Source organism: Suricata suricatta, chromosome 12 (assembly GCF_006229205.1).
Source record: "Suricata suricatta isolate VVHF042 chromosome 12, meerkat_22Aug2017_6uvM2_HiC, whole genome shotgun sequence".
Lineage (NCBI taxonomy): Eukaryota > Metazoa > Chordata > Mammalia > Carnivora > Herpestidae > Suricata > Suricata suricatta.
In genome coordinates this window covers 12,777,567-12,803,122 of record NC_043711.1, presented here as the reverse complement: position 1 = coordinate 12,803,122, position 25,556 = coordinate 12,777,567, and the positions used below count along the sequence as shown (strand labels likewise).

The following is a 25,556-nucleotide window of genomic DNA, read 5'->3' as shown; positions in this document are numbered from 1 at the left end:
CAGCGGTGGCCGCCGGCGGCGAGCCCGGCGCCCCAAGCGCACCATCCACATTGACTGTGAGAAGCGCATCACAAGCTGCAAAGGCGCCCAGACCGATGTGGTGCTCTTTTTCATCCACGGCGTGGGCGGCTCCCTGGCCATCTGGAAGGAGCAGCTGGACTTCTTTGTGCGCCTGGGCTACGAGGTGGTGGCACCCGATCTGGCCGGTCACGGGGCCAGCTCCGCGCCCCAGGTGGCCGCAGCGTACACTTTCTACGCGCTGGCAGAGGACATGCGCGCCATCTTTAAGCGTTATGCCAAGAAGCGAAACGTGCTCATCGGACATTCCTACGGGTGAGCCAATGCTGGGGCTGCTGGGGCGGGGACGGGGGAGGGGTGGCAAGGACTGGGCACCCACTCGAAAAAACGCTGATTTCTCTCCTTGAAAAAAAATCACATTAACCTCCGCCACCACTGCTACTGCTTCATATTGTTTTAAATGTTTTTTTAACAATATTTATTTATTTATTTTGAGAGACAGAGAGAGAGAGCGTGAGCAGGGGAGGGTCAGAGACAGAGGGAGACACAGAATCCAAAGCAGGCTCCAGACTCTGAGCTGTTGGCACAGAGCCTGACACAGGGCTTGAACCCACAAACCGTGAGATCATGACCTGAGCTGAAGCTGGATGCGGAACCGACTGAGCCACCCAGGCGCCCCCATATTGTTTTAAAGCAGTGTTTTCAGCCCCAGCACTATTGATATTTTGGGTTAGGTCTTTCTGCCAGGGGCTTTCATGTGCCTGTAAGATGTGTACCAGCATCCCTAGCCTCAGCCAGCTGGTTGCCACTGGTGCAATGGCCTAGTGATGTTTGTGACCATCTAAAGTGTCTTCACACATTGTTGCCGGTCCCCTGACAGTCAGAATCACCCCTGGCTGAGAACCACTGTCTTTAAGTTCAATAATCAGTTGCTCTGAAGATCCCAAGGCCTCTAAGGAAGGGCTAATTAGAATCCTGTAAAGTCTTTTTACAAGGACACGGGTCCCTGTAATTTTCACTCTCCCTTAAAGGGATGACAGATAATGCCATCTGGCATTTAGGTGAGTGCCCCGTCCATTGAAGACTTTGGACCTTGGTGCCTGATCACTGCCAAGCGGTGCTATTCTCTCCTTTTCCTTTTTTTTTTTTAATGTCTATTTTGAGAGAGAGACTGAGAACGAGCAGGGGAGGGGCAGAGAGAGAGGGAGACACAGAATCTGAAGCAGGCTCCAGGCTGTCAGCACAGAGCCTGATGTGGGGCTTGAACCCACAGATTGTGAGATCATGACCTGAGCCAAAGTTGTATGCTCAATTGACTGATCCACCCAGGCGCCCCTCCTTTTTCTTTTTTTAAATACATTTTTTAACGTTTATTCATTTTTGAGAAAGACAGAGAGAGGGTGTGACCGGGGGAGGGGCAGAGAGAGAGAGAAACAGAATCATAGCTGTCAGCACAGAGCCCAACGTGGGGCCAAAACCCACAAACCACAAGATCATGCCCTGAGCCGAAGTTGGATGTTTAACCGACTGAGCCGCCCAGGTGCCCCTAATTCTCTTCTTTACCCAAGAGGAAAGGCAGGATCTGGTCAGCCAGCCGGGTTGAGAACCCGTGTTTTAGCAGTGTAGCCTATGCAATTAGACAAGAGAAAGAAATGTTACGTATGTTTCTGAAGGAAAGGAGGCCAGGCAGGGAAGTAGTTCCTATTTGTTTGTATGATAACGCCTGCAAAGGTGCTTATGCTAAATGGTTCCTTCAATTAAATGAGCACCATCTGTGGTAGTTCCTGTGACCCCATAACAATGCTATGAGGACAGCATGGTGACTGTTTCACAGATGTGGAGATGGAAGTTCAGAGAGGTTGAGGAATCTGCCCAAGGGCACACACAAGCAGTCACTGGTGCAGTCAAGTCCACCTGACTCTTGCTTGTATCCTGTCCCTCTTTACGAGGATTGGCACATTTCTTTCTTTCTTTTTTTAATGTTTTATTTATTTTTGAGAAAGAGAGAGACAGCGTGAACAGGGGAGGGGCAGAGAGAGAGGGAGACACAGAATCCGAAGCAGGCTCCAGGCTCTGAGCTGTCAGCACGGAGTCCGACGTGGGGCTCAAACCCACGTGAGATCATGACCTGAGCTGAAGTCAGACGCTTAACCGACTGAGCCACCCAGGCACCCAGGCACATTTTTTCTTAATGGGCCAGAGAGTAAATATTTTAGGTTTGCAGGATATATGGTCCTCTCTGTTGGAACTTCACAACTCTACTGCCATAGCAAAAAAAAAAAAAAAAAAAAAAGGCACCGTAATTGTAAACCAGTGGATGTGGCTGTGTCCCAATAAAACTTTACTAAATAATTTACACATTTACAAAATGGTGAACTTCCTTTTTAAAAACAAATGGCTAACCCACAGACCATAGTTTGCCAAATGGACCCTGTTTTAGAGAGAGTGAGGGGCTGGACCGTTGGCTGCACCTTTCCCCCTCGGATAAGGCGGGCTGATGTGCTGCGTTCCGAAGCTGGAGATAGGATATCCTTAAAGGGAAGGGATACGTAGGAAACGGGGAGCTTCTCTGGGAAACCAAAGGATTTAGTTGGATGGCTTTCTTAACACTTGCCAATAAGTAATTCTGACCCCTTTGTGGGTCATGGTGGCTTTGAGGATCTGAATAAAGTTCTGGATTTGGATCTTCTCTCCAAAAAGAAGGAAAAAAAATTCACCCTCAACACACACATAGTCTTACAGTTTGGGGGCATTTGAAATGCCCCGCCAATCACTCACTCCCATCCAGCGCCCATGGGCCCCAGGGGAAGAATGGTGGCCCTCAAGGGCCTGCCTCTGAGGGAGGGAGGGCATTACTTCCCTCACTTACTCTATCCTGCGGACCACCACCCTTCAACCCTCCCTGCCCCCACCTCCTCACCGGCAGCGTCTCCTTCTGCACGTTCCTGGCACATGAGTACCCAGACCTGGTGCACAAGGTGATCATGATCAACGGCGGGGGCCCCACGGCATTGGAACCCAGCTTCTGTTCCATCTTCAACATGCCCACGTGTGTCCTGCATTGCCTGTCGCCCTGCCTGGCTTGGAGCTTTCTCAAGTGAGTGACCCTGGCCCTGGTGGACCCTGGCATCTCTCTGAGTTGGGTGGGAAGGGAAGCTGTTCTGCTGGACTGGCACTGGGGCACCCCTGGGGGCCCAAGCTGGCACGAGGGCTCCAGGAGTGCCTCCCTTCCCTCCCACCAGGGCTGGCTTCGCCCGCCAAGGAGCCAAAGAGAAGCAGCTGCTGAAAGAGGGTAACGCATTCAACGTGTCGTCCTTTGTTCTGCGGGCCATGATGAGCGGCCAGTACTGGCCTGAAGGCGATGAGGTCTACCACGCTGAACTCACTGTGCCCGTCCTGCTCGTCCACGGCATGCACGACAAGTTTGTGCCGGTGGAGGAAGACCAACGCATGGCGGAGGTAGGGCCTCGGCACCCCAGCCCCCATGCCCCACCGATCCCCCTGGGGTGTGCACCCCAGGTGGGCTCTGCCTTGTTGCCCCAGCCCCAGGAAAGTGAGAGCTAAGATTAAGAGTGGAATCCAGGGGCGGCTGGGGGGCTCAGTCAGTTGAGCAGCCGACTTCGGCTCGGGTCATGATCTTGCGGTTCGTGGGTTCGAGCCCCGAGTTGGGCTCTGTGCTGACAGCTCAGAGCCTGGAGCCTGCTTCAGATTCTGTGTCTCCCTCTCTCTCTACCCCTCCCTGCTCACGCTCTGTCTCTCTGTCTCTCAAAAACAAACATTTAAAAAATGAAAAAAAAAGACAAAAGAGTGGAATCCAGAACGTGGGGCTGCCCTGGACAGGTTTTTGGATTATGCACTTCCCCATTGCACATAATGGGGTGCTCTTCAGGGCTGGGGTCTGTGTAAGTGACCAGGGATGCAATACAGAATTCTGGGAGAGGGTGGGCCAGAGGCTCTTTGGATCAGAGACTACCAGGGGGTAAGTGTTGTGGGATCCTTAGCCCTTGGAATAGCTCTGGACCAGCAGTTCTTTCCCAGCAAGGATTCTGACCCCCAGGGGACATCAAAAATGTCTGCAGATTTTTTTTATGTTTATTTATTTTTGAGAGAGAAATACAGAGCACAAGCAGGGGAGGGGCAGAGATCGAGGGAGACACAGAATCCAAAGCAGGCTCTAGGCTCTGAGCTGTCAACATAGAGCCCAACGTGGGGCTCCAACCCGTGAACTGTGAGATCATGACCAGAAGTGAATTTGCCCCCTAGGGACATTAGGCAATGTCTGGAGACTTTTTCAAGTTGTCACACTGTAGGGTGAGGGGAGCCAGACACTGCTACTGGTGTCTAGAGGGTCAAGGCCAGGGACAATGCTCAATATCCTACAGGGCACAGGACAGCCCACACCAAAGAGAATGGTCTGGCCCTAAATGTCAGTAGTGCTGCGGTTGAGAACTCCTGCTCTGGACATATTGTAGGCATCTAATAAATGTTGAGTGAACACTGAGTTGAGCTCCATTGGGGCCACAGGCGATTCTCCGGGTCCCCCGTGGGTGAAAGCAGAGGGATGCAGGGTAGCGCTAGGAGGGACTCCCCAATGCTGCAGGCTTGGTGTGGATGGGCTTGGAGTGTTCCATGGCAGCCTGGCCACACGAGGCACCATTCCACGTCGGCCACCCTGAACCTGGGCTCCCCGCAGATCCTGCTGCTCGCCTTCCTGAAGCTCATCGATGAAGGCAGCCACATGGTGATGCTGGAGTGTCCGGAGACGGTCAACACACTTCTCCATGAATTCCTGCTCTGGGAGCCCGAGCCCTCGCCCAAGGCCCTGCCCGAGCCCCTGCCCGCGCCCCCAGAAGAGAAGAAGTAGCCGCTGGGCCGGCTGGGCATCAACAGGAGGAAGCCGGGGAGCCGCCCCACGTCCGCAGCGCGGACCACCAGGGCGGGCTGTTCGCTCCGGTGGGCGGAGTCAGGGCAGGGAGACGCCCCCAGGCCAACTGCGGAGGGCGTGGCATTCTCGGGAGCCAAGTGGACACACCGCTCGCCGCTTCCAACCCGCCGGACCCGTCGGTGTTTGGGGCCGCAGCCAGAACCCCTGTGGAGGATGACCTTGTACAGAAATCCTTGCCCCTCAACGCCACGGCCGAGGCAGGCCCCCCACCCCGCTCTCTGTCTTCCGTGTCAGCCGTGCTTGATCCTGGGACCCTCGGGGCCCCGCCTCATTGCCCGAGACCCTCCCTACCCCCCATTTCTTGGCGCTGGGAGCTATTGTTGCCCAAGGGGGAGGGGAGGGACGGGGTTGGGGGGCTGGCGCCACTGAACCTGCACATCTCAACTTGTAACTCAATAAAAAGAAGTGACAATCGGAGTCTCCGGGCCTGTGCTGGGTGACCGCAGGGCAGGGTGGTCCTGAGCCTGTTTTCCCATCTTGCAGGCTGGGCTGATGCGGGTGCCACCCACTCAGGGCTGAACTGCAGAGAAGTGAGGGCGTTGGCTGGCCAGGCTTACTTCCCGAGTCCTCCTTCCCTCCCTTCCTCCCTTGGAATGCAGGGGCTTCCTGGGCGGTATTCCCAGAGCAGAAACAGATGGTGAGCTCCCGTCCTGAAGGAGGCTGTCCAACTGAGGTTCATACAGCGGTTAAGGTGAGGATCAGTGGGTCAGTTGCACGGGCTGGAGCAGCCATCATTGAGTGCCACCTGTATACAAAGCCCCGTGCCAAGTGCGTGACACCATGGGTTCACTGAATCCCTTTTATCCCACGGCGTGCCACATGGCACCTTGGTACCTTATACTATCCATCCATTTTATCTCTCAACTTGGCCACTTGTCATGAAGAGTTTTTATTTTGAAGCCAATGAATCTGTCTTTTCATTTCTGGCAGAAGGATTTCTTCTATATTTTCTTTCTTTTAAGTTTATTTACTTATTTTGAGAGAGAGGGAGAGCGGGGTGGGGGAGGGGAGCAGAGAAAGGAGAGAGAGAATCCCAAGCAGGCTCTGCCTGATCTGAGCGAAATCCAGGGTCAGACGTTTAACTGACCCATCCAGGTGCCCCACTCCTCTCTACATATTTTTTTAATGTTTAAGGAAGAGGGAATGCTCGTGTGTGCACGTGCAAGCTCGGGGGAGGAGGGTAAGAGGGGAAGAAAGGGGGAGGAAGAGAGAGAGGGAGAGAGAGGACCTGAAGTGGGCTTTGCACTGACAGCTGAGAGCTATGTGGGGCTCAAACCCACAAACCCTGAGATCATGACCTGAGCCAAAAGTGATTGCTTAAGGGACTGAGCCACCCAGGTGCCCCTCCTCTGTATTTTCTAATCTCTAGGTACACCTGTGGCTTGTGTAAACGGTGAGGGGAAAGCATTTCTCTTTGGTTTTTAAAAAAAAATTTTATTTATTTTTGAGAGAGAGAAACACAGCATGAGTAGGAGAGAGGCAGAGAGGGAGACAGAATCCAAAGCAGGCACCAGGTTCTGAGCTGTCAGCACAGAGCCCGACGCACCGCTGGAACCCACTGACCATGAGATCATGACCTGAGCTGAAGTCGGAAGCTTAACCGACTGAGCCACCCAGGTGCCCCGAGCATTGTACCTTTAGTTACTGCAGCTTTGGTCCTTTCCCCACTGGTTTGTGAGCCCACCTTTAGTTTAGACTGGGGTTCTGGAGGAGGGAGACATTGTTTTCCACTAGCAAATTCTGGAGACTTGTTTTATTGCCACACGGGGGGGGGGGAGTGGGTGGAGGCCACTGGCATCTAATGGGTGGAGCCCAGATGCTGCCCTGTCATCGTACAACGCCCAGGCCGAGCCCTACTGCAAAGAATAATTTGGCCTCAAATGACAGTAGGGTCCACCTTGGGAAACCCTGTTAGACAAGGCTCATCTCTTTTGGGTCTTTTTGGAGGGTGGGGGTGGGGGTCTCTGGATTCTTACCCAGTGACTTCCTTGCGAATTCCTGGGCATATGGCACACTTTTAATTACTATCACTTTATCAAGAGACTCGGGTCTGGAAGCCCTCCGAGTCTTACACGTGAGGAAAGAGAAGCTTAGAGACGTTTCTTTGGTTCGGTTAAAATGGGAGAGGCCCCTCAACCACCCACAAAATGGTAGAGCCCGACCCACTTCAGAGGCCTGGCCCCTGATGACCATACCAGCCATTCCCCAGGAGTGGCCAAGGGCTCAGCCCGCAGGAATGGAAGCAGGTGGGAACGTTTGCCCAGGTTACATCCCGCCCCCTGCTGGACCTGGTTCGCTGAGCCCCGATGATGGGCAGATGGGCAACCCAATGAGGCGGCGGATCCTCACAAGTCTAAACACACTGAATGCTTGTAGAAGCTACTTCTGGAAAATAAAATGATCCCGTCAACACCTCACCAGGATGACAGCTTGGCATTTCCTGAAGCTCTAAGCATATGTGAAGTCTCAAATCTTATAGCATCGCCAGGAAGTCGCAGTTATTTATTCCATCTTATGGAGGAAGGAACAGTTTCAGGGAAAGTGTCCGGAGGCCCAAGTTGCACAGCTGTCCCGAGGGTTGGGCGCTCACCCATACCCGGTCGGCCTCCCCAGCTCTGCCCACACAACACCACACACAGGCGGCCCCTGGAGAGCCTCAGGGCACCTCCTTCCCCCAAGAGACTTTCCAGCGGGCAGAAGGGCTGCCTCCTGCAGGGCTCTGGGCCACACACTGTACCGCGTGACTTTGTTTACTCCCGTCTCCGCCATGACCCCCTGAGGTAGCACTTCTCACTGTCCCCATTGTACAAATTAAGGAACCTGAGCCTCAGAGAGACAAATTACGGGTCCGAGGTCCCATAGCTGGGATGCAGAGAAATGTGGCTCTTGACTTTGGCAGATTCCCCCAGTCTATTCCACGTGTGAGTCCCCTGTGTCTGGGAGCTAAAAGTGGACTATACAGACAGGACCAAACTGCCAAAGCACTAGCATGTTCTGAAGCACTAGAATGTTCTAAAAAACTTCTGCTTCCCTACTTGTCCTCCTTCCGTGACAGGAAGCTCATTACCTCTCCAGCAGTTCCATCTGTAACAAAGTCCTCCCTCAGCTTGAGGGGAGATATGCCCTGTGCCCTGCCTACCCTCCCCCCCAGCCCCTCCCCTTCTGGAGGTGGGAGGCTGCGGTCAGCATGGGGGCAGCTGAAACATTCAAGCACCCTGATCTCTACCTAGGCTAGATGGCCAACTCCCCCGTACTCTGCCACGGGCCTGGATGTCCTGGGGCCGCAGCTCTCGCTCACCCTCAGCCAAGAAGACAAGGAGGGCACGGTGCAGCAGATGCACCCCCAAGCGGCGTCGCCGGGTGGGTGGCCAGCTCGCCACCACTCCATAGCAGTGTCCTTGTCTCTGGTTGGTCAGTGTCTGGATGCCTGGAGAGATTAGGGGTCAGGTCACAGGGGAAACCCCTGGCAGAAGTGACAGTGAACCCACTGCATATTACCCTTAAAAAGGGGCAAACCAATAGAGCAAAATATGTGCACATTCAGGTACTTAGTTGGTGCTCAGTAATTGCCCATTGGCTGAATGAATGAATAGTTCTGAGACGAAAGGGGTGAGGTAATCCGTAGATCAAGTGCCCCTCATATGATCCCACCACCTCACAAGTCAGGCACCTACCTAGAGCGTCCACAAGACACGCCTCTCGAGTATAAGCCTCCACAGCAACCACATGTTGGAAGCAATGCAAGGAGACAACACCACGACCACTGGCCCAGATGTCCAAGATCTGGCGCACTTTGGGGCAGGCCTAGGGGGCCAGGGTAGGGTCAGGGGCTTCCCTCTAATCCCCTCCTTCCTTAACCTCCCCATGACCCAGTGGCCCCTGCCATGACCCTGATCCTTATCGTCACACCTGCTTTCTTGGCTGTCGACGGTGGTTGAGGGCCTCCCAGAGGTGGGCATCTGGCCGGGCCCGTGTCCCTTTCCCCACATAGAAGATGGCATGGACAAAGGTCCGAAGGCGTTCAGCTGGGGTCAGTGAGAAGGCTCGGGCTGGCAGGTCCTGAGTCTCCCTGGAGGCAAGGGGTCGCTCAGAGAGGCAGAAGTGATGACAGCTGCCCCGGAAACAGTTTCAAAGTTCACAAAGCAACTCAAATCCGAGTCCAGTGAGCCCCTGCCAGGGCAGAGAGCGGCAGATGCTCCCCAAGGACACGCAGCAGCCTGAACTGGACTGAACCGACCTTTTATAGATAAAGAAGCTGATGAACAGATAGGGCTGGTCCCCCTTTTAAAGATACAAAGCAGGGGCACCTGGGTGGCTCAGTCGATTAAGCACCCAGCTCTTTGATTTCGGCTCAGGTCGCGCTCTCACGGTTTGTGCGATCAAGCCCTGCATCGGGCTCTGCACGGACAGCGCAGAGCCTATTTGGGATTTTCTCTATCCCTCTTTCTCTGCCCCTCCCCCACATGCACACCCACATGTTCTCTCTCCTCTCTCTCAAAATAAATAAATAAACATTAAAGATACAAAGCAAAGGGGCCCCTGGGTGGCTTAGTTGGTTGAGCGTCTGACTCTGACCCGCTCAGATCATGACCTCATGGTTTGTGGGTTCCAGTCCTCATCAGAAACAGTGCTGACAGCGTGGAGCCTGCTTGGGATCTTCTCTCTCCCTCTCTCTCTCTCTGCCCCTGCTCTATTTGCACTTGCTCTCTCACTCGCTCGCTCTCTAAGAATTAAATACACTTAAAAAGTAAAAGATACAAAGCAAATAAGGACCAAGCCCAGAATTTCCGATCCCTGCCCCGAGTACCTGGGGTCCAGCAGCAGATATGTGAAACTGGACTTCACGACCCCCTCCCGCCACTTTCTCTTGGGGTCCGGCCGCTCAAACTGCTGGGCCAGCACATCCTCATCCGCCTGGGCATCTGGGATACAGCCTGTCCGCAGGGCTTTGGCCAGCTCTGGGCTGTGCCCTGCAAAGTCTGAGCCTGGGGTGGGCAGGGTGTGTGTGTGGGAAACTGAGTCAAAGCAGACAGATGAAGGGGGGGTGTTCCCAGACATAAAGAATAAAGGAGGGAGGCCCGAGAGCCAGGGGTCTCCAGGGAGGCTCCTTGGACTCTGGATGCCCAGAACAGACTAACCAGGAGTAGCACGGACTTCTTCCAGCTGTCGGAGGTAGCATGTCCCAGAGGAGGGTGTGATGGGGCCGGGGCTCCTGCCGAGCCCTCGGAGCCCTGGCGGTGTCTCTGCCTCCGCCGTGGCAGGTACCAGAGGGCACCAGCAAGAGGGGCCAGGGTCCCTGCCTCCTGTGGAACTCGCCTCATCCTCGGTCAGCCAGAGGGCGGCCACCTCACTGTCGAGGTACAACTCTTCGTCTTTTGGGAAGGGAAGGTCGGGGAGTTCAGGACGTGGTTTCCGAGGGCAGCTCGGGAGGGATATGGGAGAGGTGGAAGCGTCTGGCGAAGTCAGAGTCAGGGCCTGCAGACAGGTATTTAGCTCTGCCTCCCTGTCTGCCACAGCAGCTCGCTGTACCAGCTGTGGGGCACCTGGGGACCTTGGCATCCCCTGGGAAGGTCGAACAGTAGGCAGGAGTCTCTGCTTGGTCTGGGGCGATGACCTAGCCCAGGAGGAGGTGTGCGGAGCCAGGTCTTCAGTTCCAGAGGCTTCGGTCGCAGTGACAAAGGAGGCATCTGAGCTGCAGTCCCGCTGTCCTGGGGGGCCCGGGGGGTACTCCAGGCTGCTACCCTTGTCAGCAATCTCAGGGTGGGCAAGGTGGCGGAGAAGTCTGGGGCCAGCTTCCAGGCCCATGTCCCTGCCATCCCTTCTGCCCAGTGCTGTGGAGCCCAGCGCCACACTGAGAGGTCCGCAGGGGCTGGCGTCAAGCTCCTTTCCCCAGAGGTCTAGACCTGAAGTAGGGGATGAGAGAGACGGTCAGAGAGGAGGGGTGAAGAGAGCCAGAGCCAGAGATGGGGGCTGGATCGGACAGAAAGAAGCAGGAGTCGCAGGGAGGAGGGAAAGAATCGGAAGCAGGCGGCTTACTGGCCACACTGCATGTGAGACAGAACCAGACAGCGGTCATTAGAGAGACACGCAGAGCTAGATCAGAGATTAAGCCCCCGAGGACGCGCAGGCCCCACCCACCGCCAGGCTCCGGCTCCGGCTCCTGGCTCTCTGCCCGGGTCCGGGTCGACGTCTTGGTCCGAGTCTGGAGTTCCCGAAGGACGTGGGCGCAATCCTGGTGCCCCTGCAGCTCCGCCAGGTCCAGCGGCCGGAGTCCGTCCTGCGGCGGCGTGGTCAGCAGGGGGCACCCGAGGCCCCCTTCCCTTCCTACTTCCCTCCCTTCCCCGCTCCCTCCGGGTCCGCCCTGCCACTGCGGGCGCCGGGCTCTCCCACCTGGTCGCGCAGCGCGGGGTCCGCTCCGTGGCCCAGCAGCAGCTCCAGGCCGCGGCGACAGCCCCAGGCGGCAGCCACGTGCAGCGGCGTGAGCGCCTCGACCGATCTGGGGCAGGAGCGGAGGAGAGGTCAGCGGAAGAAGGAATGAGACCTCCGCCTCCGAAGCCCGGAGCCCTGGCTCTCGGCCCCCTAGCTCCACCTCCCCAGCCTGAGACACCTCTCTTAGACCCTGGACACTGCGCCCTCGGCCAGACCCAAGCCTCCTCTCTGACCCTAGAGCTCCTCTACCGCCAGCTCCGAATCTTCGATCCCTACTTCCCCCGAGAGCAACCTCACATCCCACCCTCGATCTGGCACCCGCCCTTGGATCCTTAGGAATCCGCCCCCACACCCCCAAGCCCCACCCTTGGGCACCGAGTCTCCGCCCTCGGGGAGTGAGATGCCCTCTCCGGGACTCCCAGTTCTCGCCCTTGGATTCGGGAGACCCCTCCCCTGCGCGGATCGCCGCTCCCCGGGGCCAGGCCCCGCCTCACCGAGCGTTCGCATCCCCGCCCCGGTGCAGTAGGGCTTCCAGGCAGCGCAGACCGCGCGAGTGCCGGGCTCTGGCCGCCAGGTGCACGGCTGCCGCGCCATCCGCGAGCACCAGGTTGGGGTCCGCGCCGCGGCGCAGCAGTTCTTCCACGGCCCTAGGGACTGGAAGGTCAGAGTGGACCCCGAGCCTCGCCCCGCCCCCCGGCTCGCCCCGCCTGGTCCTCGCCCTCACCGCGGCTCCTCCTCCCGCAGCGCTGCCCGCAGCTTTTGTGCCAGGCCTGCCGCCGCGGCCATGCCCGGGACGTCTCCGGGCCCCGCCGCCCTGCCAGTCGATTTCGAACTTCCCGCGGCTCCTTTGTGCGCACGCGCCGCTCCACCCCTCGCCTCCGGTCTCCGCGTGCCTGCGTAACGCAGTGTCCCCAGCGGAGCGGAGCCACGCCGCACCGGTGTCCACATCAGGGGTTCGGGAGGCCTAGTGCCTGCGGGGGCCGGTGACACCGAGTGGTGCTCAAGCAGGGCCTGGGGCGGCTGATAAGGACCCGGGCGGGTGGAGGCCACCGAGTGTGTCATTATCTCCTCTCGAAAGCGGGGACATGCGATCGCACCCTGGCGATCGCACCCTGACGGAGGAGGTGGAGCTGCGTCCCGGGACCGGAGGTGCCCACAGGCCATTACGTCTCCTAGAACGTTTTGCCCAGGCGGGCTCTGCCGACGGGCACGACCCAGATACCATGTTAGGTTTCCATTAACAGCCCCAGCCTGCAACTCCGTGTCGCCCATTTTCACTCCTGGTAAAACGGGAGTCCCTTACTTTGGAAGGCTGGCCACTAAGAGCCTTCATTTTCCCATCTGCAAAATGGAAGAATCCCTTCCAGGCTGGTGTGAAATGGAACAAACTTCACACCGTGATCTGGTACATAAGGGTCCAATAAATTCTCCTAGGGAGGAAAAGCTGTTTTTGTTTTATAAGAATCTAGCTGCTACGGGCACCCTGGATGGCTCATTCAGGTAATCGTGAGACTTCAGCTCGGATCATGATCTCCAGGTCAATGAGTTCCAGCCCCTTTGGCTCTGCACGGACAGCTCAGAGCCTGGAGCCTGCTTTGGATTCTGTGTCTCCCTCTCTCTCTGCCCCTCGGACGTACTGTCTCAAAAATGACAGCGTGTTAGGGGCACTTGGGTGGCTCAGTGGGTTAAGCGTCTGACTTCAGCTCAGGTCATGAATTCGCGGTTCGGGAGCTCAAGCCCGCATCCAGCTCTGTGCTGACAGCTCAGAGCCTGGAGCCTGGCCTGGGATTCTGTGACTCCCTCTCTGTTCCCTGATCGCTCTGTCTGTCTCTCAAAAAATAAAGAAGAAAAAAAAAAAAAAAAAAAAAAAAAAAAAAAAAAAAAAGACAACGTTAAAAAAAAGAGAATCTAGCTGCTAAACTTTTCCTCACAGTCGCTCATTATCCAGGAAGGTAATTGAATGGTAGATCGGTTGTATGTCTCTGGTCTCCCCTTCTTTGGAGAAGACCCCTATTGTTTCCTGATAGAGCAGTAATCCCTTCCCAGAACAGAGTCATGGCCAGTCAGAGCAGCCCAGGACTCTGGCCCATGACTGGCCCAACTACAAGGTTACCTAACCCAGGGAGGCCAGTCATAGGGAGGTCTCACCAGTCTCACGTCACCTGGGCTGTAGTTTGGGAGCGCTCACAGCCATCACACCCCTTCCCATGGTTTGGGAGAAAAGCAGGGCACGCTGGACACGGATCATGCTGGACATGATCCCCCCAACCCTCCGCCAGCCCGCCCCGTGGCACTCTTGTCTGAACAACTCATTACAGCCAAGCCTGAAGCTGTACTTCGCTTTTAATCGACAAGAACCTCACCATTCCCTTCTGCTCAGTGGGTGGGATTTCTGTCCCTTGCAGCCAAAAGATCCCAGTTAACACAAGGCAACTGCTGTGGAGGTAGCTTAGGGATTCTCAGGTTTTTACTTTGACGACAAAAAAAAGCCGCACAAAGAACAAACATGACAATTGACAAACTAGTAGTGGGATGTGGGCTGGAAAACATAGGGAAGGGGTGCCCGGGGTCCCTGGGATGCTTCCTAAAGTCTTGAGTTTTTTTCCAGGGCGCTGGGCGCCCTGGAGGCCGCCTGGAACCTTCCCCCTCAGGGTGCCACGGAGCCCGGTTTGAGAACCATTCCCCAAGGCCAGGGTTTCACCGCACAAGAAACGCACAGGGACGGCTCAGACGGTGGCTTCCACCTCGGTGGCCTCCTCCTCCTCCTCGAGCAGGCTGTAGGAGGCGTGGCTCTGGCAGGGCCGCTGCAGTGGGTGGGCCAGCAGCTTAGCCATACAGTTGTGCAGCTCGAGGGCCGGCCCCGCCAGCGCCACCTCATACTTGTAGCTGGTGCCCTTGGCGTCCAGGCTGCCCATGAAGGCAAACATGTCCTGTGGGGCCAGAGAGGGGCTGCTCAGGCAGCGGGTCCCCTGATGGGCCCTCTCTGCCCCTGGAGGGCTTCCCTGAGGAGGGGGCATCAGGGACGGGTTCTGAAGAATGAAGAGGAGTTTGCCAGAAAGGAAACCGCCCCCCACTCAGCAAATGTTCCCTGTCACCCACCCGGTGTTAGGGACTCCAGGAGGTCTCAGGCCTGGAGCCCCAGGTTTGGAGAAGCACCACCAGCCCCCCGAAGCTACTCATCCCTGAGGAACAGAGACTTTTGGGTTGGGTGCTGAGGCAGGAGTAGAATCCAGTCTCAAGTCCCCCTGTTCCCAGTTGGGTAAACTGAGGCTCAGAGGGAAGTGGCCTATTCAAGGTCCTATAGCGAGGTCAGGGCTAGGATGTCAAGGACCAGCAGGGTCTGGAGAGGCAGGGAGGGAAGGGTGCTCAAAGCGGAGGGAACTGTGAGAGCAAAGGCAGAGAGAGAGAAGCAAGAGGTACTAAGGACAAGGTGGCCAGGACCCTACATGTTCTGCAGCCATGCAGAACTGGTTGTTGAATGACTAAATGACCATGACCCGGCAGGGCCAGGGCTCTAGGGCTGTGAAACGGCGATTTCTCAGGATTCTGAGATACGCCATCTACAATGACCTGCCCCCCCCACCCCGCCCCTGCGGGCCCAACAGCCTCTCACCTTCCAGCTCATCTCCTCCTCTTTCTCGTCAGCGCCATTGTGGATGTAAACGACATCGAAGAAGAAATACGGGCACTGGAACATTTTCTGCAGGGGAAGAGCACCGGCCTTCAGGGCTCGAGTCGGCCCCTGCCCCCGTGACAACACCGCAGCTCTCGTGATCAGGAGGTCCCTCCTGGCGTCTACCCACCACTCTGCTGGCTGCATGCAGCCCTCAGCCCCCCGGGCCTCACTCACCTTCATGGGCTCCGTCAGGGAGAACTGAGGCTGGCAGGGCGGACGGCTGTAGACAAGGATGGTGCGGACCACGTACGGGGGCGGGATTGTCTGCACATTCTCCGTGACGGGCAGCTCGGTCTTCTGCTGGCTGCATAGGGGACGGTGGGGGACAGGTCAGAACGACTCTGGGGCCCCCCCTTCCTATCACCCAGGCCTTCCGTGGGCAAGCAAAGCCCCACGTGACCCTTCCCAAGTTCACTGCTGCCTCTGAGCCTTCTCAGGGCTTCCCCAGCCTCCCCCTTCCGCCTGGCCTCTCCTGCTCTATCAGGGAGATTTCGCGGACCCCGAGGCTGGAGCCTGCTCTGAGCACCCTCACCATCCTGAACATCCCCCTCCATACTTGACCTCAGTAGCACTGTCCCACCAGGCACGAAGACTTTCCGGCAGGGACCGAATCTTATCTAAATTAGCCACACGGTCCCCAGTCGGCCACAGCTGGCTCTCTCACTGAGCTGAGGGCTAATGTCTTTAATATGTGAAAAGCAAATCCGATCATTAATAAGAAAACAGCTGACAACTCTCTAGGAAAAGAGGCCAACGGGACAAAGAGACCAGTCACTGCCGGAATACTGAACGGCTTACAAATGAATGAAAGAAGGCTCAAATGCACCGCAAAAGCAACAGGTGGCCTCTTGCCACAATCAGACAGAACCTTCCGGCGTGAACAGCCCCCGTGCCGGGGGAGGCGCACAGGGCTGGCTTCCTGGGAAAGTGCTCTGGCAAAGTCTAGCGGATTAAAAATACACACCCCTTTGATCAGGCAGGTCTTCCATTGGGAGCTGACAGGATGGGTTCACTTGCAAAATTGGCCGAGACAGTTGTCACCAGGCTAATCATGATGGAAAAGGCAAAACAAAGCCCATGTCCGTTTTAGGGGACTGGTGAAGACCGGGGCTGGATGACTAGGGCCCATACGCTACAAGTGGCTTTGACATTCTTAAGGGGCTGGGGGGAAACTCAAAAGCAGACAGTTCTGTGACACGTGAAAACCATATGAAATTCAGCTTTCAGCGTTCCTCAATAAAGTTTTATTGGCATAAGGCCACAGCCCTTGGGTAGGTATGGCTTGTGACTGTTTTCAGATTGCTCAGGCCAAATCCAAGTCACTGTGACAGAGGCCACACGGCCTGCAAAGCCGGAAATGTTTACAGAAAGTTTGCCACCCTCTGGATTAAAACAACAGTATGGGGGACCTCAGGAAGGCGAGATGCGGGGAAGGCAGTACTTACATGAGGCTGAAGAGGCCTTCCAGATCTGGCAGGGGTGCTAAGGAGAAGGCTGGTGGCAGAGCGTGGACAGAGCATCATCCTGACAACAGGAGAGCCTAGGCACCTCTGGGCCCGGTGCCGGGTGCCACTGTGCCGGAGACACGCTGTGTGACCCTGGCTGAGTCATTTGCCCTGTCTGAGCCTGCTTTCCCTCAGCATAGATCACAAAACAGGGGGCCGGCACTGGATGCCTTGAAAACCCTTGGTGACTTCAAGTTCCCCTTTCCCTCCCAGCCAGGGCAGCTGTCCTCACGAGGAGAGCCATGGGGGGGTCCCCATCCCCCACCCCCCCAACAAACATTGCTTTCTAGCTTATTTTCTATCTAAGTTTTGGGCTGCATGTGAGCCTTTTGTGTTCAAGTTAGCATAAAACGTGCCCAGGTCGGAGGGGTTATAGCAGTGATTGTGACTTTTCTGTCACATGTTGCCATTTATTGAGCACCGACTGTAAACTTGGCCCTGCACAGAATGCTCCCCACATGTGTGGTTTTGACATCTAGAGTCTAAATCAGCTTTTTTTCCCCTTCTTCTTCTTCTGTATTAGGACTTTAACAGCAGGAGCGCCTGGGTGGCTCAGTCAGTTGAGCGTCTGACTTTGGCTCAGATAGTGATCACACTGTCTGTGAGTTCAAGCCCCATGTCGGGCTCTGCGCTGACAGCTCGGAGTCTGGAGCCTGCTTCCGATTCTGTGTCTCCCTCTCTCTCTGCCCCTCCCCCACTCGCGCTCTGTCTCTCTCTCAAAAATAACCAAACGTTATCTTAACAGGAACCCTAGGGGGAAGGAGGCTTCCCATTTTACAGATGAAAAAACTGAGGTTCGAAGAGGTGACTTGCCCGAGTTTGTAGTAGCAGAACTGGGATCTAGACCTGAGCCAGGCTCGGCCATCCAGACCTCCACGGGTCGGGCTTCTGGGGTTCCAAGACAACAGAGCAGCCCAGCCCCCGCCACAGGGCGCCCCTGCCCGGAAGGATACTGAAGGTGGAGCAGGAAGCCGTCTCTAGGTCATAGAGGCAACTGCAGAGCTCACGGGGATCAGAGGTCAGGCCGGACAGCTGCGGGGAAGCACGAGCCTCAGCGAGGCGCCTCCCCACCCCGGGGACCCCCGGGCCCCCAAGCCCTGCCCCAGCCTCACCCAGGCGATGTCATCATTCACCACCACCAGTGCGAACTCGTGGCTCTTGTCGATCTTGTGTTTTGTCCGCACAAACATCTCAATCATCTTCTGGGAGACGTTGAGGGCGTTGGTTTTGGAGCTGGGGAGGGAGAGCAGTAAGGCCGGGCCTCCTGGCCTGGACGGGGTCTCCTCACCCGCCAGTCCTAGGGCACCCTCCGCTGTCACCCGGATCAGGCCCCGGAGGCCCAGGCGTTGCCACGGGGAGGTGGAGAGCCCGCCGCCCCCCTCCAGCTTTTGGCCTCTCCAAATGGGTTCCTCTGGCCAGCTTGGGGCTCACATCAGCTCCTCATGGGGTCTCCCCCAGACCTTCACTCATCCCCCACGGCTCCTTGGGCCCCATGCAGGCCCTGTCCCCCAACCCCACAGAGACTGAGCTGCTCAAGCCCAGGGCCTCGGGGTCCGCTAGGCCTATTTCCTGTGAGGTCTTGAGCAAGTCACTTTACTTCTCAGAGTTTCTGAGTCATTGCTGTGACGTGGGTGGCACATGACAGCTCTGACATGCGTGCAGCAGAGCCCTGGTGGGCCGTGCTGTATTATTATCAGTTGTCGTTGCTACTCCGACAGCGCCAAGCCCCAGGCCGGGCCGAGCTGGTGTTAAGTCTCAGAGAGACAGAGAGAGAGAGAGAGAGAGAGAGAGAGAGCGAGAGCGAGAGAGCGAGCCCTGAAGCCCTGAGTATTTTGGGTTCAGCCCCGACCCGCAGCTGCAAATTCAAGCCCCCAAGTGTTCCTCTCACCCGTTGAAGGACTCCAGCTTTGACAGCGACATTTCCTCTGACAGGTCCAGGCAGATGATCTGCAAGAAGGTGGGAGGGAGGTGAGGGCACTGGCCCGCGCGGCACGGGCCCTCTCTAGGCAGCTCTGTCTGAAAAGGTGGTGTGATGACACCCAGCTCTCAGCCAAGCAATCTACATTGGAAGACAGAAGTTCACGGAAATCAGCACGAGACTAGGAGTCCGGGTTTCTGCGCGCATAAACGAACCAGACAATGTCTGACACGGAAACAAGAAAATGGAGGTGCGGTGGGTTGAATTGCGCCCCATCCCCCACAGAGACCGGCCCTTACCTAGAGCCTCAGAAGGTGACTTATTTTGACATTAGGGTGTTTGCCGATGGACCTAAGACAAAGATCTTGACATACGATAGAGATCCTGATTCAATGACAAGTGTCCTTATAAGAGAAGGAAGACTCAGAGACAGACAGGAAGGCTGCGTGAAGACAGAGGCAGAGACGGGGGTGATGTGGCCACAGACCGTATGAGGCCCCCAAGGACTGGAAGAGGCAAGGAAGGATCTTTCCCTACAGCCTCCAGAGGCAGGATGGCCTCGATTTCAGACTTCTGGCCTCCAGAGTAGGGAGAGGATACATTCCTGATGTTCTAAGTCATCCGGCCTGTGGTACTTTGTGGTGGCAGCTCTAGAAAACTCCTACCAAGGGACGGTTTGCAGAGGGACTCCCAGGAGGCAAGAATATTAAACCCGAGGGGCTCTGACACCTCGTAGCCACAGGCCTAGCCCCACACTTACCACCTTCTCTGGACAGTTGACCCTTGGCGTCCGCACCTGGACTTCGGGGGCTGTGGGAGGCACCTGCCAGGGCTTGGGGCCAGCTCCTGGAGGATTGGGGGTCCCATCGTCAGCACTGGCCGCCTCGCCCTCACCCTCGCTGCGGCTGCCCACGCTGGCCTGGGCCCCCAGAGCCCGGTCCTCAGCCCCCTCGGGGTTGGACCGAGTGCGGGGCCTGGGCTCAGCTGACTGCTCCTCTTCCTCTTCCTCTTCCTCCTCCTCCTCTTCCTCTTCCTCAGTGGGGCTGCTGGGCTCTGCCATCTCCATGGTCCCTGAGTGGCTGGATGGAGCAGGGTTGGGGGAAGCCAGGTTCCTCCCCTTAGGGGTTTTAAAAATACTTGGTTACTGGGTGGGATGCGGCTTGAACTGCTTAATGACTGTAAAAATCACTCCTCTCTGGCCTCAGTTTCCTCATCTGTAGAATGGGTGCCAGGCATCCACTCTGACATTTTTTTTTTTCTGCAGAAATAACCCCACCCCCCCCTCCTTGGCCAATGAACAAAGCTGACTACCACGCATGGCTCAGAGATAGGGCATGAGCCAACACAGGTCAGCGAAGGGCAGCACTGGGGCTTCCAATAGTGCCGAGTGCCATTAGGAAAGAGGCATTCGTTAGAATTGCAGAGCCAGGAGGGCAGAAGTCAAGAGCTGCCAGGAGTCTCTTTTGCCTCCAAGAGGGGGAAAAAAACCTGCCTGAAGAGCTGCTCACCCAGAAAATGGCAGCTACGGCTCTGGGCACCTGGATCGAGCTATGCTTTCGGGGAAACTGCAAAAAGGAAGCTTCGTTTAAAATGGAGTCCAAAAGCCAAAAGGGGGCGCTCTCGCGCGCTACTACAATCGTAGACCTCAACAGCAAGAGAGTTACTTTGTATTCTCAACAGGAAGGCTATACTTTACTAACTCAGCAAGAAAATAAAAGATTTTCTCCGTACCTGGCAACAGCCCAGCTAAAGACAGATCACATCTTAGCCAGCGAAAAGCCACTAAACTCAACTTCCCAGTGTACTCTAATGGATTTTGGGGTTATAAAAGCCCCCCCCATTCCCCTTTCCTCTATAAAAAGGCACTCCTCTCCTTTGTTCTGGACTTGCCTAAGGTTTTGCTGTAGCTCCTGTATTCTGAATTACAGTTCTCTGCGAGTCCCAAACCTCATTTTGCTGGTAAAATAACTGAAAGTTTTAAGATGAACAGAATAATTAGCTGGGGTGTGCCCGGGGGGCCCAGTGGGTAGAGCATGCACTCTTGATCTTGGGGTTGTTGGGTGTAGAGATTACTTAAAAGTAAAATCTTTTTGGGGCGCCTGGGTGGCTCAGTCGGTTAAGTGTCCGGCTTCGGCTCAGGTCATGATCTCACGGTTCGTGGGTTCGAGCCCCGCCCGCATCGGGCTGTGTTGACAGCTAGCTCAGAGCCTGGAGCCTGCTTCAGATTCTGTATCTCCTTCTCTCTGACCGTCCTCTGCTCACACTGTCTCTCTCTGTCTCTCAAAAATAAATAAAAAACATTAAAAATTTTAAAAATCTTAAAAAAAAAGTTTATGTATTTATTTTGAGAGAGAGGAGGGGGAGGAGCAGAGAGGGAGGGAAAGAGAGGGAGAGAGAGTGAATCACAAGTGGCCTCCACATTCAGCACAGAGCGGCTCATGGGGCTTGATCTCATGAACCGTGAGATGTGACCGAAGCCAAAATCAAGAGTGGGAGGCTAAAGACTGAGCCACCCAGGTGCCCCCTTAAAAATGAAAATAAACAGTAATTATAATTACCTCTGGGTTCTTCTCCAGTGGACACTGGGCTGTCTAGAGGGTGTCTGCACAAAGGAAGGGCAAGAATCTAGGTGTTAAATGTCCCTTTGCGAACGGACACCAACAGTTTGCCTATCTGGGCATGGGTGTGGGCTGATGTCCCTGTGGTCTCCGTGCGCCTTGCAACCCCCACAATCTCTAAGAAAAACAGTCCTTTAGCTTCAGCAAGACAGATGGAGGCTAGATTGCAGGAGACACCAGCGCTGAAGGCGGAAGCCTCAGGGAAGGCTTAGGGGCTGGACCTCTAGGGACGGGGCCGCAAACACCCAACCTCGTCTCACCGTAGCCTGAGTCTCCCTCCAACTCAGAGCCGAGCGCTGGCTAGGAAGCCGCCATCTTTCGCAGCCCGGAAGTAGTGCGGACCGAGCGCGACGCCTCCTGGGAAATGTAGTTCAGCAAGCCGTCAAGCGAGCGGACCTCCGAACCGTGCTAGGGGGTGAGGTTTGGAATGTGATTGGTTAAAGCAAGGATAGCCAGAGCTTTTCTGTTTCTGGCCGAATCAGGTACACTGGTCAGCGCTTCCACCCTGATAGGCTGGGACAAGGCCTAGTGAAGTGGGGCTTTCAGTAGAATAGGCTCAAGGGATGGAGAAGGCGTCACCTGCAATGTGATAAGCTGAACACAGGTGACTTGGGCGGGGTTTAGAAGAAGTGGGGCTGATTGGTGACTTGTGGGGCCTTCCCTAGCCCTCAGTGAGGGGCGGGTTTTTGGGGACCGAGGTGGGCGTGGCCCAGACCCCATGCCCTTCCCTGTTACTTTATTCTGCTTATTCTACATACCTCTGAGCCCAAACTATTTCAAACCACCCTTTCTTCTTCATGCTCACTCCTCCTCTTACCCCCATAACCATTTTTAAAAAAGAGATGGTCACTTTCTTTGTTTTTACTTTTTAAAATATTTATTCATTTATTTTGAGAGAGGGAGAGGGGGAGAAAGAAAGAGAGAGAGAGAGAGAGAGAGAGAGAGAGAGAGAGAGAGAGAGAGAGAGAGAGAGAATCCCAATCTGACAGTGCAGAGCTCCAGAGCTCGAGGCAGGGCTCGATCTCGTGAACCGTGAGATCATAACCTGAATGGAAATCAAGAGTTGGATGCTTAACCAACTGAGCCACGCAGGCACTCCACCCCCCTCAAACCATTTAAAACTCGTTTTGAGGAGGCGCCTGGGTGGCAGCTCAGAGCCTGGACCCTGCTTCCTATTTTGTTTCTCCCTCTCTCTCTTGGCCTCTTCCCCACTCTTTTAAAAATAAATAAACATTAAAAATAAAAAAAAAAACACTTTGAGGGACACCTGGGTGGGTCAGTTGGTTAGGAGTCAGACTCTCTCTTTTTAACTGTCAGACTCTTGATTTCAGCTCAGGTCATGATCTCATGGTTTGGGAATTCTTCAAGCCAGGCGTGGGACTCCTCACTGAGAGTGCAGAGCCTGCTTGGGATTCTCTCTTTCCCTCTCTCTGCTCCTCCTTCGCTTGCACTCTTTCCCTTTCTCAAAATAAATGAATAAACTTAAAAAAAAAACACTTGCACCTCAGTTTCTTTATGTGTAAAAGGGTCAATTAAACCTGCATTCATTAGCCAGCCTCTGGTGATTGAGAGCCAGAGGAGCTGTGTAAGGTGAGTCTTCAAGGATGGAGAACTTGCTAGAAAAACAAGAGAATGAAAGGCATTCCGGAAAGAAGGAACCATCTTCGCAAAGGCCTGGAGGCTTGCAGGCACCTTGGAGTGGTGGGGCCTTTAAACGGGTTAATATGGCTGGAGCAGAGCCTAAGTGTGCAGATTTCACTGTGCCTGGGTGCCCCCAAGTCAAAGAATCGCAACTTCTTCCCCTGTCACCTTTGAGGACACAGAAGCAGCAAGATCCAGCCTCCTAGTGTCTGTCAGGCTACTCTAGGCTCGCCAGTGAAGAAACAAGGAAGGGTGTCTCAGACAGAAGTTACAGCATGATCAAAGGCCCTGGGGTGTAAGGATGGCGAACGCTCAACTGTTCACAGAGGGGGTCTTTCTGGCCAAAGCATGGCATATACACAGGTGCTGGCAGCAGGCATAATGTTTAAGGACCTCAAAAGCCAGGTAGAAGAGCTTGAAATATTTCCCAAGGGCAATGGGGAGTCATGGAGGGTGTGTGAGCAGAGGAGGTGAACAATGAGGTCTCTGTCTCTAGGACCTGGATATGGAAGGGCGCTGAGGGGTGGCTGCAGAGTCCAGGGAGAGAGCTGGGCTGGAATCCAGGTAGGAGGGGAGGGGCTTGGGCTCTTACGGATGGAGATGAAAAGGTCCTTTAGCAACGGCCGCAGGAAAATTGGGCAGGATGTTGGGACTATCTGGGCTCTGAGGAATCCACCATAGACACAGGAGAAACAGCAGCTGGCAGAGAGCGCAGAGGTGGGGTGGGCCACGGAGGGGGGGCACAAGCTATTATAATTCAGTGCCTGGATGGTGCCTGGCCATATACAAATTGCTTGTTAAAATTCCCATGACACTATCGAAAAATGCTATAATTACCACGCGTGCACGTGTACGCACACACAGACACACACTTTACGGATAAGAACACTGAGGCTCAGAAGCTGGACACATGTCCCCAGCTGATGGGACTGGAGGTAGCTGATGTCCTTAGCAGGAAACAGGACAATAACAAGTCACATGACCAGGGGAGGGGGGCTTCCTGTTTCCTGGCCCCTCCCAAGGCAGCCTTGGACAGCCCAGGCCTCAGCAGGCAGTGGCCAGAGCTATCACGAGTGCCCAGGGCAGCTGGACCCAGGTGCTCCCAGAGGCACAGAGGAGTCAATTTGAGCAGGCTGAAGGGACCCAACCCCCAGATTGGGGGCTCTGGCTCAAAAGGGCCCAGAAGAGGAGAGGTGACTCTGGAAGTCGTTGAGCTAGGCCCAGATTGGGGAGCACAGAGGTAGTGACAGATAAAGGAGGTAGAGGAGAAGAGGGGGTCGGAACGATTGTTGGAGACAGTGAGCTACCTGTCGAGGGAGGCATTCAAATGCACCACGTCAACATTGATAACTCAAGATCCCTTCCAAAGGGAAGAAATCAATGCCCACTTCACAGGAGAGGAAATTAAGGCTACCCAGGACCACATGGACAACAGCTGAGGTCAGGCTGTGCATTTAGGGGCAGAGGAAGAAGTTAGATCCAGAGGACGGACTTCCGGACAACAATGAGCGCCCGGGCCACACGACCCCGGAGCCGGCGAGGGAGGCACGCTCCGCCTGTAAGTGACCCCCTCCCCGCCACACCCAGCTCTTTGGGGCCACTCATAGCCCTGCCTGGCTTCAGAGCTTGGTCCCGGGGGTCATTTTTCAGGGGGAGCTGGATCCTGTGGCAGAGAGTTCGGAGGAGGCCGAGGCAGCCAGCGGGAGCTCTGAGCCGGGCCCCGCACCATCGCAGGAGAGCTGCAAGCCGGAGCTGCCGGGGCCAGAGGCAGAGGCCAGCAGGCAGGGCTCGGAGAACAGGTAAGGCCCACTTGGTCAGTGGTCCCCACTCTAGTTCTGGGACGACTTCCCTACTCATAGGTCTGCCTGCATTCCTCTCTTGCTCACACACATGCTGTAGCTTCCCATTGCCCTCCTCAACCCAACTTTTAAGGCCCTGGAGTTAACCCCTGGGAGTTAACCACCCCAGATGACCCGATTTCCAGAGTCTTCCATGTCTCACCTCACCCCAGGACCAACAAAGAGGCTGAGGAGGATTCTAGCCAAGGACTGGCCCCATCTCTCGAGGGATGCCACGAGCCTGCGGAGGAAGGTCACCAGGCCACAGATGCAGCCCCACCGCAGGGGGAGCCGGTCCCCCCCAGGCCTGGAGCCTCTGATGTGTTTCAGATTCTTCAGCATACTCTGAGCTCGCTGGAGGCTGCCGCTGCTGCCTGGCGCCGCCGGCCCCCAAGTCGTTCTGGGTCCATGGAGGCAGAGGACAGAAGTGAGGCAGGACCACGGCCCTGGTCTGAGCAGGAGCGGGCAGGGGGGTGCCAGAGGGAGGCAGCCCGCCTGGCGGAGAGGAATGCCTGGCTGCGATTGGCCTTGGGCAGCCGAGAGGAGGAGCTGATTCGCACTCAGGCCTCGGTGCAGGCCATCCAGGCTGAAAAGGTGATGCTGCAGAGAGAGGTAAGTGGGGGAGCTCCCTGTCTAAGGGGGAGGGGCGCCTGGCATAGGCAACATTCTATCGTTTGCTCTTTAGAAAAACTTTTATGGAGGGGCGCCTGGGTTGCGTCAGTTGGTTAAGGGACCAGCTTCAGCTCAGGTCATGATCTCACAGGTTCGTAAGTTCGAGCCCCGCACGGGGGCTCCCTGCTGCCGGCACAGAGCCTACTTCAGATTCTCTGTCTCCCTCTCTCTCTGCAACTCCCCAGCTCTCGCGCACGCATGCGCTCTCTCAAAAATAAACATACATTTAGGGGTGCCGATGAGTTCGAGCCCCGCATTTTAAAAATTAAAAATAAAAATAAATGTAAAAAAAAAAA

At 55.7% G+C, this 25,556-nt stretch overlaps 4 protein-coding genes across 7 annotated transcripts in view; 2 read left to right on the top strand and 2 right to left on the bottom strand.

Annotated features, from left to right (window-relative positions):
- The window catches only part of ABHD8 (abhydrolase domain containing 8), a 7,397-nt gene extending 2,017 nt beyond the window's left edge, over positions 1-5,380 (top strand). Inside the window, exons 3-6 of the mRNA XM_029918630.1 lie at positions 1-333; positions 2,945-3,115; positions 3,261-3,477; positions 4,712-5,380. The exon at positions 1-333 is cut by the window's left edge and continues 54 nt beyond it. Of these exons, the coding sequence (XP_029774490.1) occupies positions 1-333; positions 2,945-3,115; positions 3,261-3,477; positions 4,712-4,882 (892 nt within the window). The 3' untranslated portion in view covers positions 4,883-5,380. The remainder of the gene's footprint in view (positions 334-2,944; positions 3,116-3,260; positions 3,478-4,711) is intronic.
- Positions 5,381-7,436: 2,056 nt separating this feature from the next.
- On the bottom strand, positions 7,437-12,222 carry ANKLE1 (ankyrin repeat and LEM domain containing 1). The gene is made up of 9 exons (XM_029917479.1): positions 12,117-12,222; positions 11,887-12,039; positions 11,354-11,459; positions 11,102-11,240; positions 10,102-10,866; positions 9,771-9,948; positions 8,873-9,032; positions 8,638-8,767; positions 7,437-8,390 (listed from the first exon to the last, which is right to left on the bottom strand). Exons 1-9 carry the CDS (start codon positions 12,176-12,178, stop codon positions 8,170-8,172), a joined length of 1,914 nt encoding a protein of 637 aa, XP_029773339.1. The 5' UTR covers positions 12,179-12,222; the 3' UTR covers positions 7,437-8,169.
- Positions 12,223-13,717: 1,495 nt separating this feature from the next.
- On the bottom strand, positions 13,718-21,479 carry BABAM1 (BRISC and BRCA1 A complex member 1). 4 transcript variants are annotated; one of them, XM_029918518.1, is made up of 11 exons: positions 21,370-21,479; positions 21,050-21,093; positions 20,382-20,459; positions 19,252-19,608; positions 18,462-18,520; positions 17,686-17,806; positions 17,527-17,605; positions 16,514-16,538; positions 15,243-15,372; positions 15,006-15,092; positions 13,718-14,322 (listed from the first exon to the last, which is right to left on the bottom strand). In XM_029918518.1, exons 4-11 carry the CDS (start codon positions 19,555-19,557, stop codon positions 14,119-14,121), a joined length of 1,011 nt encoding a protein of 336 aa, XP_029774378.1. In that variant the 5' UTR covers positions 19,558-19,608; positions 20,382-20,459; positions 21,050-21,093; positions 21,370-21,479; the 3' UTR covers positions 13,718-14,118. The 4 variants fall into 4 exon arrangements, with proteins under 4 accessions (XP_029774378.1, XP_029774377.1, XP_029774380.1 ...); XM_029918517.1 differs by lacking the exon at positions 20,382-20,459; XM_029918520.1 differs by lacking the exon at positions 20,382-20,459 and having other exon boundaries at positions 19,252-19,570.
- A 2,320-nt stretch (positions 21,480-23,799) lies between these two features.
- USHBP1 (USH1 protein network component harmonin binding protein 1) overlaps positions 23,800-25,556 on the top strand; it is a 7,960-nt gene continuing 6,203 nt past the window's right edge. The window contains exons 1-3 of the mRNA XM_029917236.1: positions 23,800-24,308; positions 24,401-24,549; positions 24,762-25,200. Coding sequence (XP_029773096.1) covers positions 24,255-24,308; positions 24,401-24,549; positions 24,762-25,200 — 642 coding nt within the window. The 5' untranslated portion in view covers positions 23,800-24,254. The remainder of the gene's footprint in view (positions 24,309-24,400; positions 24,550-24,761; positions 25,201-25,556) is intronic.

What these genes read in the sequence shown, in the direction of transcription:
- ANKLE1 (XM_029917479.1), bottom strand. Translation starts at nt 12,178, where the DNA reads ATGGCCGCGGCGGCAGGCCTGGCACAAAAGCTGCGGGCAGCGCTGCGG. An exon ending in CTGCGGGAGGAGGAGCCGCG is followed by an intron (nt 12,040 to 12,116) that starts GTGAGGGCGAGG and finishes TCCAGTCCCTAG; the next exon opens with GGCCGTGGAAGAACTGCTGC. An exon ending in GTCGACAGCCAAGAAAGCAG is followed by an intron (nt 8,768 to 8,872) that starts GTGTGACGATAA and finishes CTGGCCCCCTAG; the next exon opens with GCCTGCCCCAAAGTGCGCCA.
- BABAM1 (XM_029918518.1), bottom strand. Translation starts at nt 19,557, where the DNA reads ATGGAGATGGCAGAGCCCAGCAGCCCCACTGAGGAAGAGGAAGAGGAG. An exon ending in GGCTTCCTGCTCCACCTTCA is followed by an intron (nt 16,539 to 17,526) that starts GTATCCTTCCGG and finishes CACCCCTGCCAG; the next exon opens with ATCTGGAAGGCCTCTTCAGC. An exon ending in GAAGGCCTCTTCAGCCTCAT is followed by an intron (nt 15,373 to 16,513) that starts GTAAGTACTGCC and finishes TCCCCTATGCAG; the next exon opens with CCAGCAGAAGACCGAGCTGC.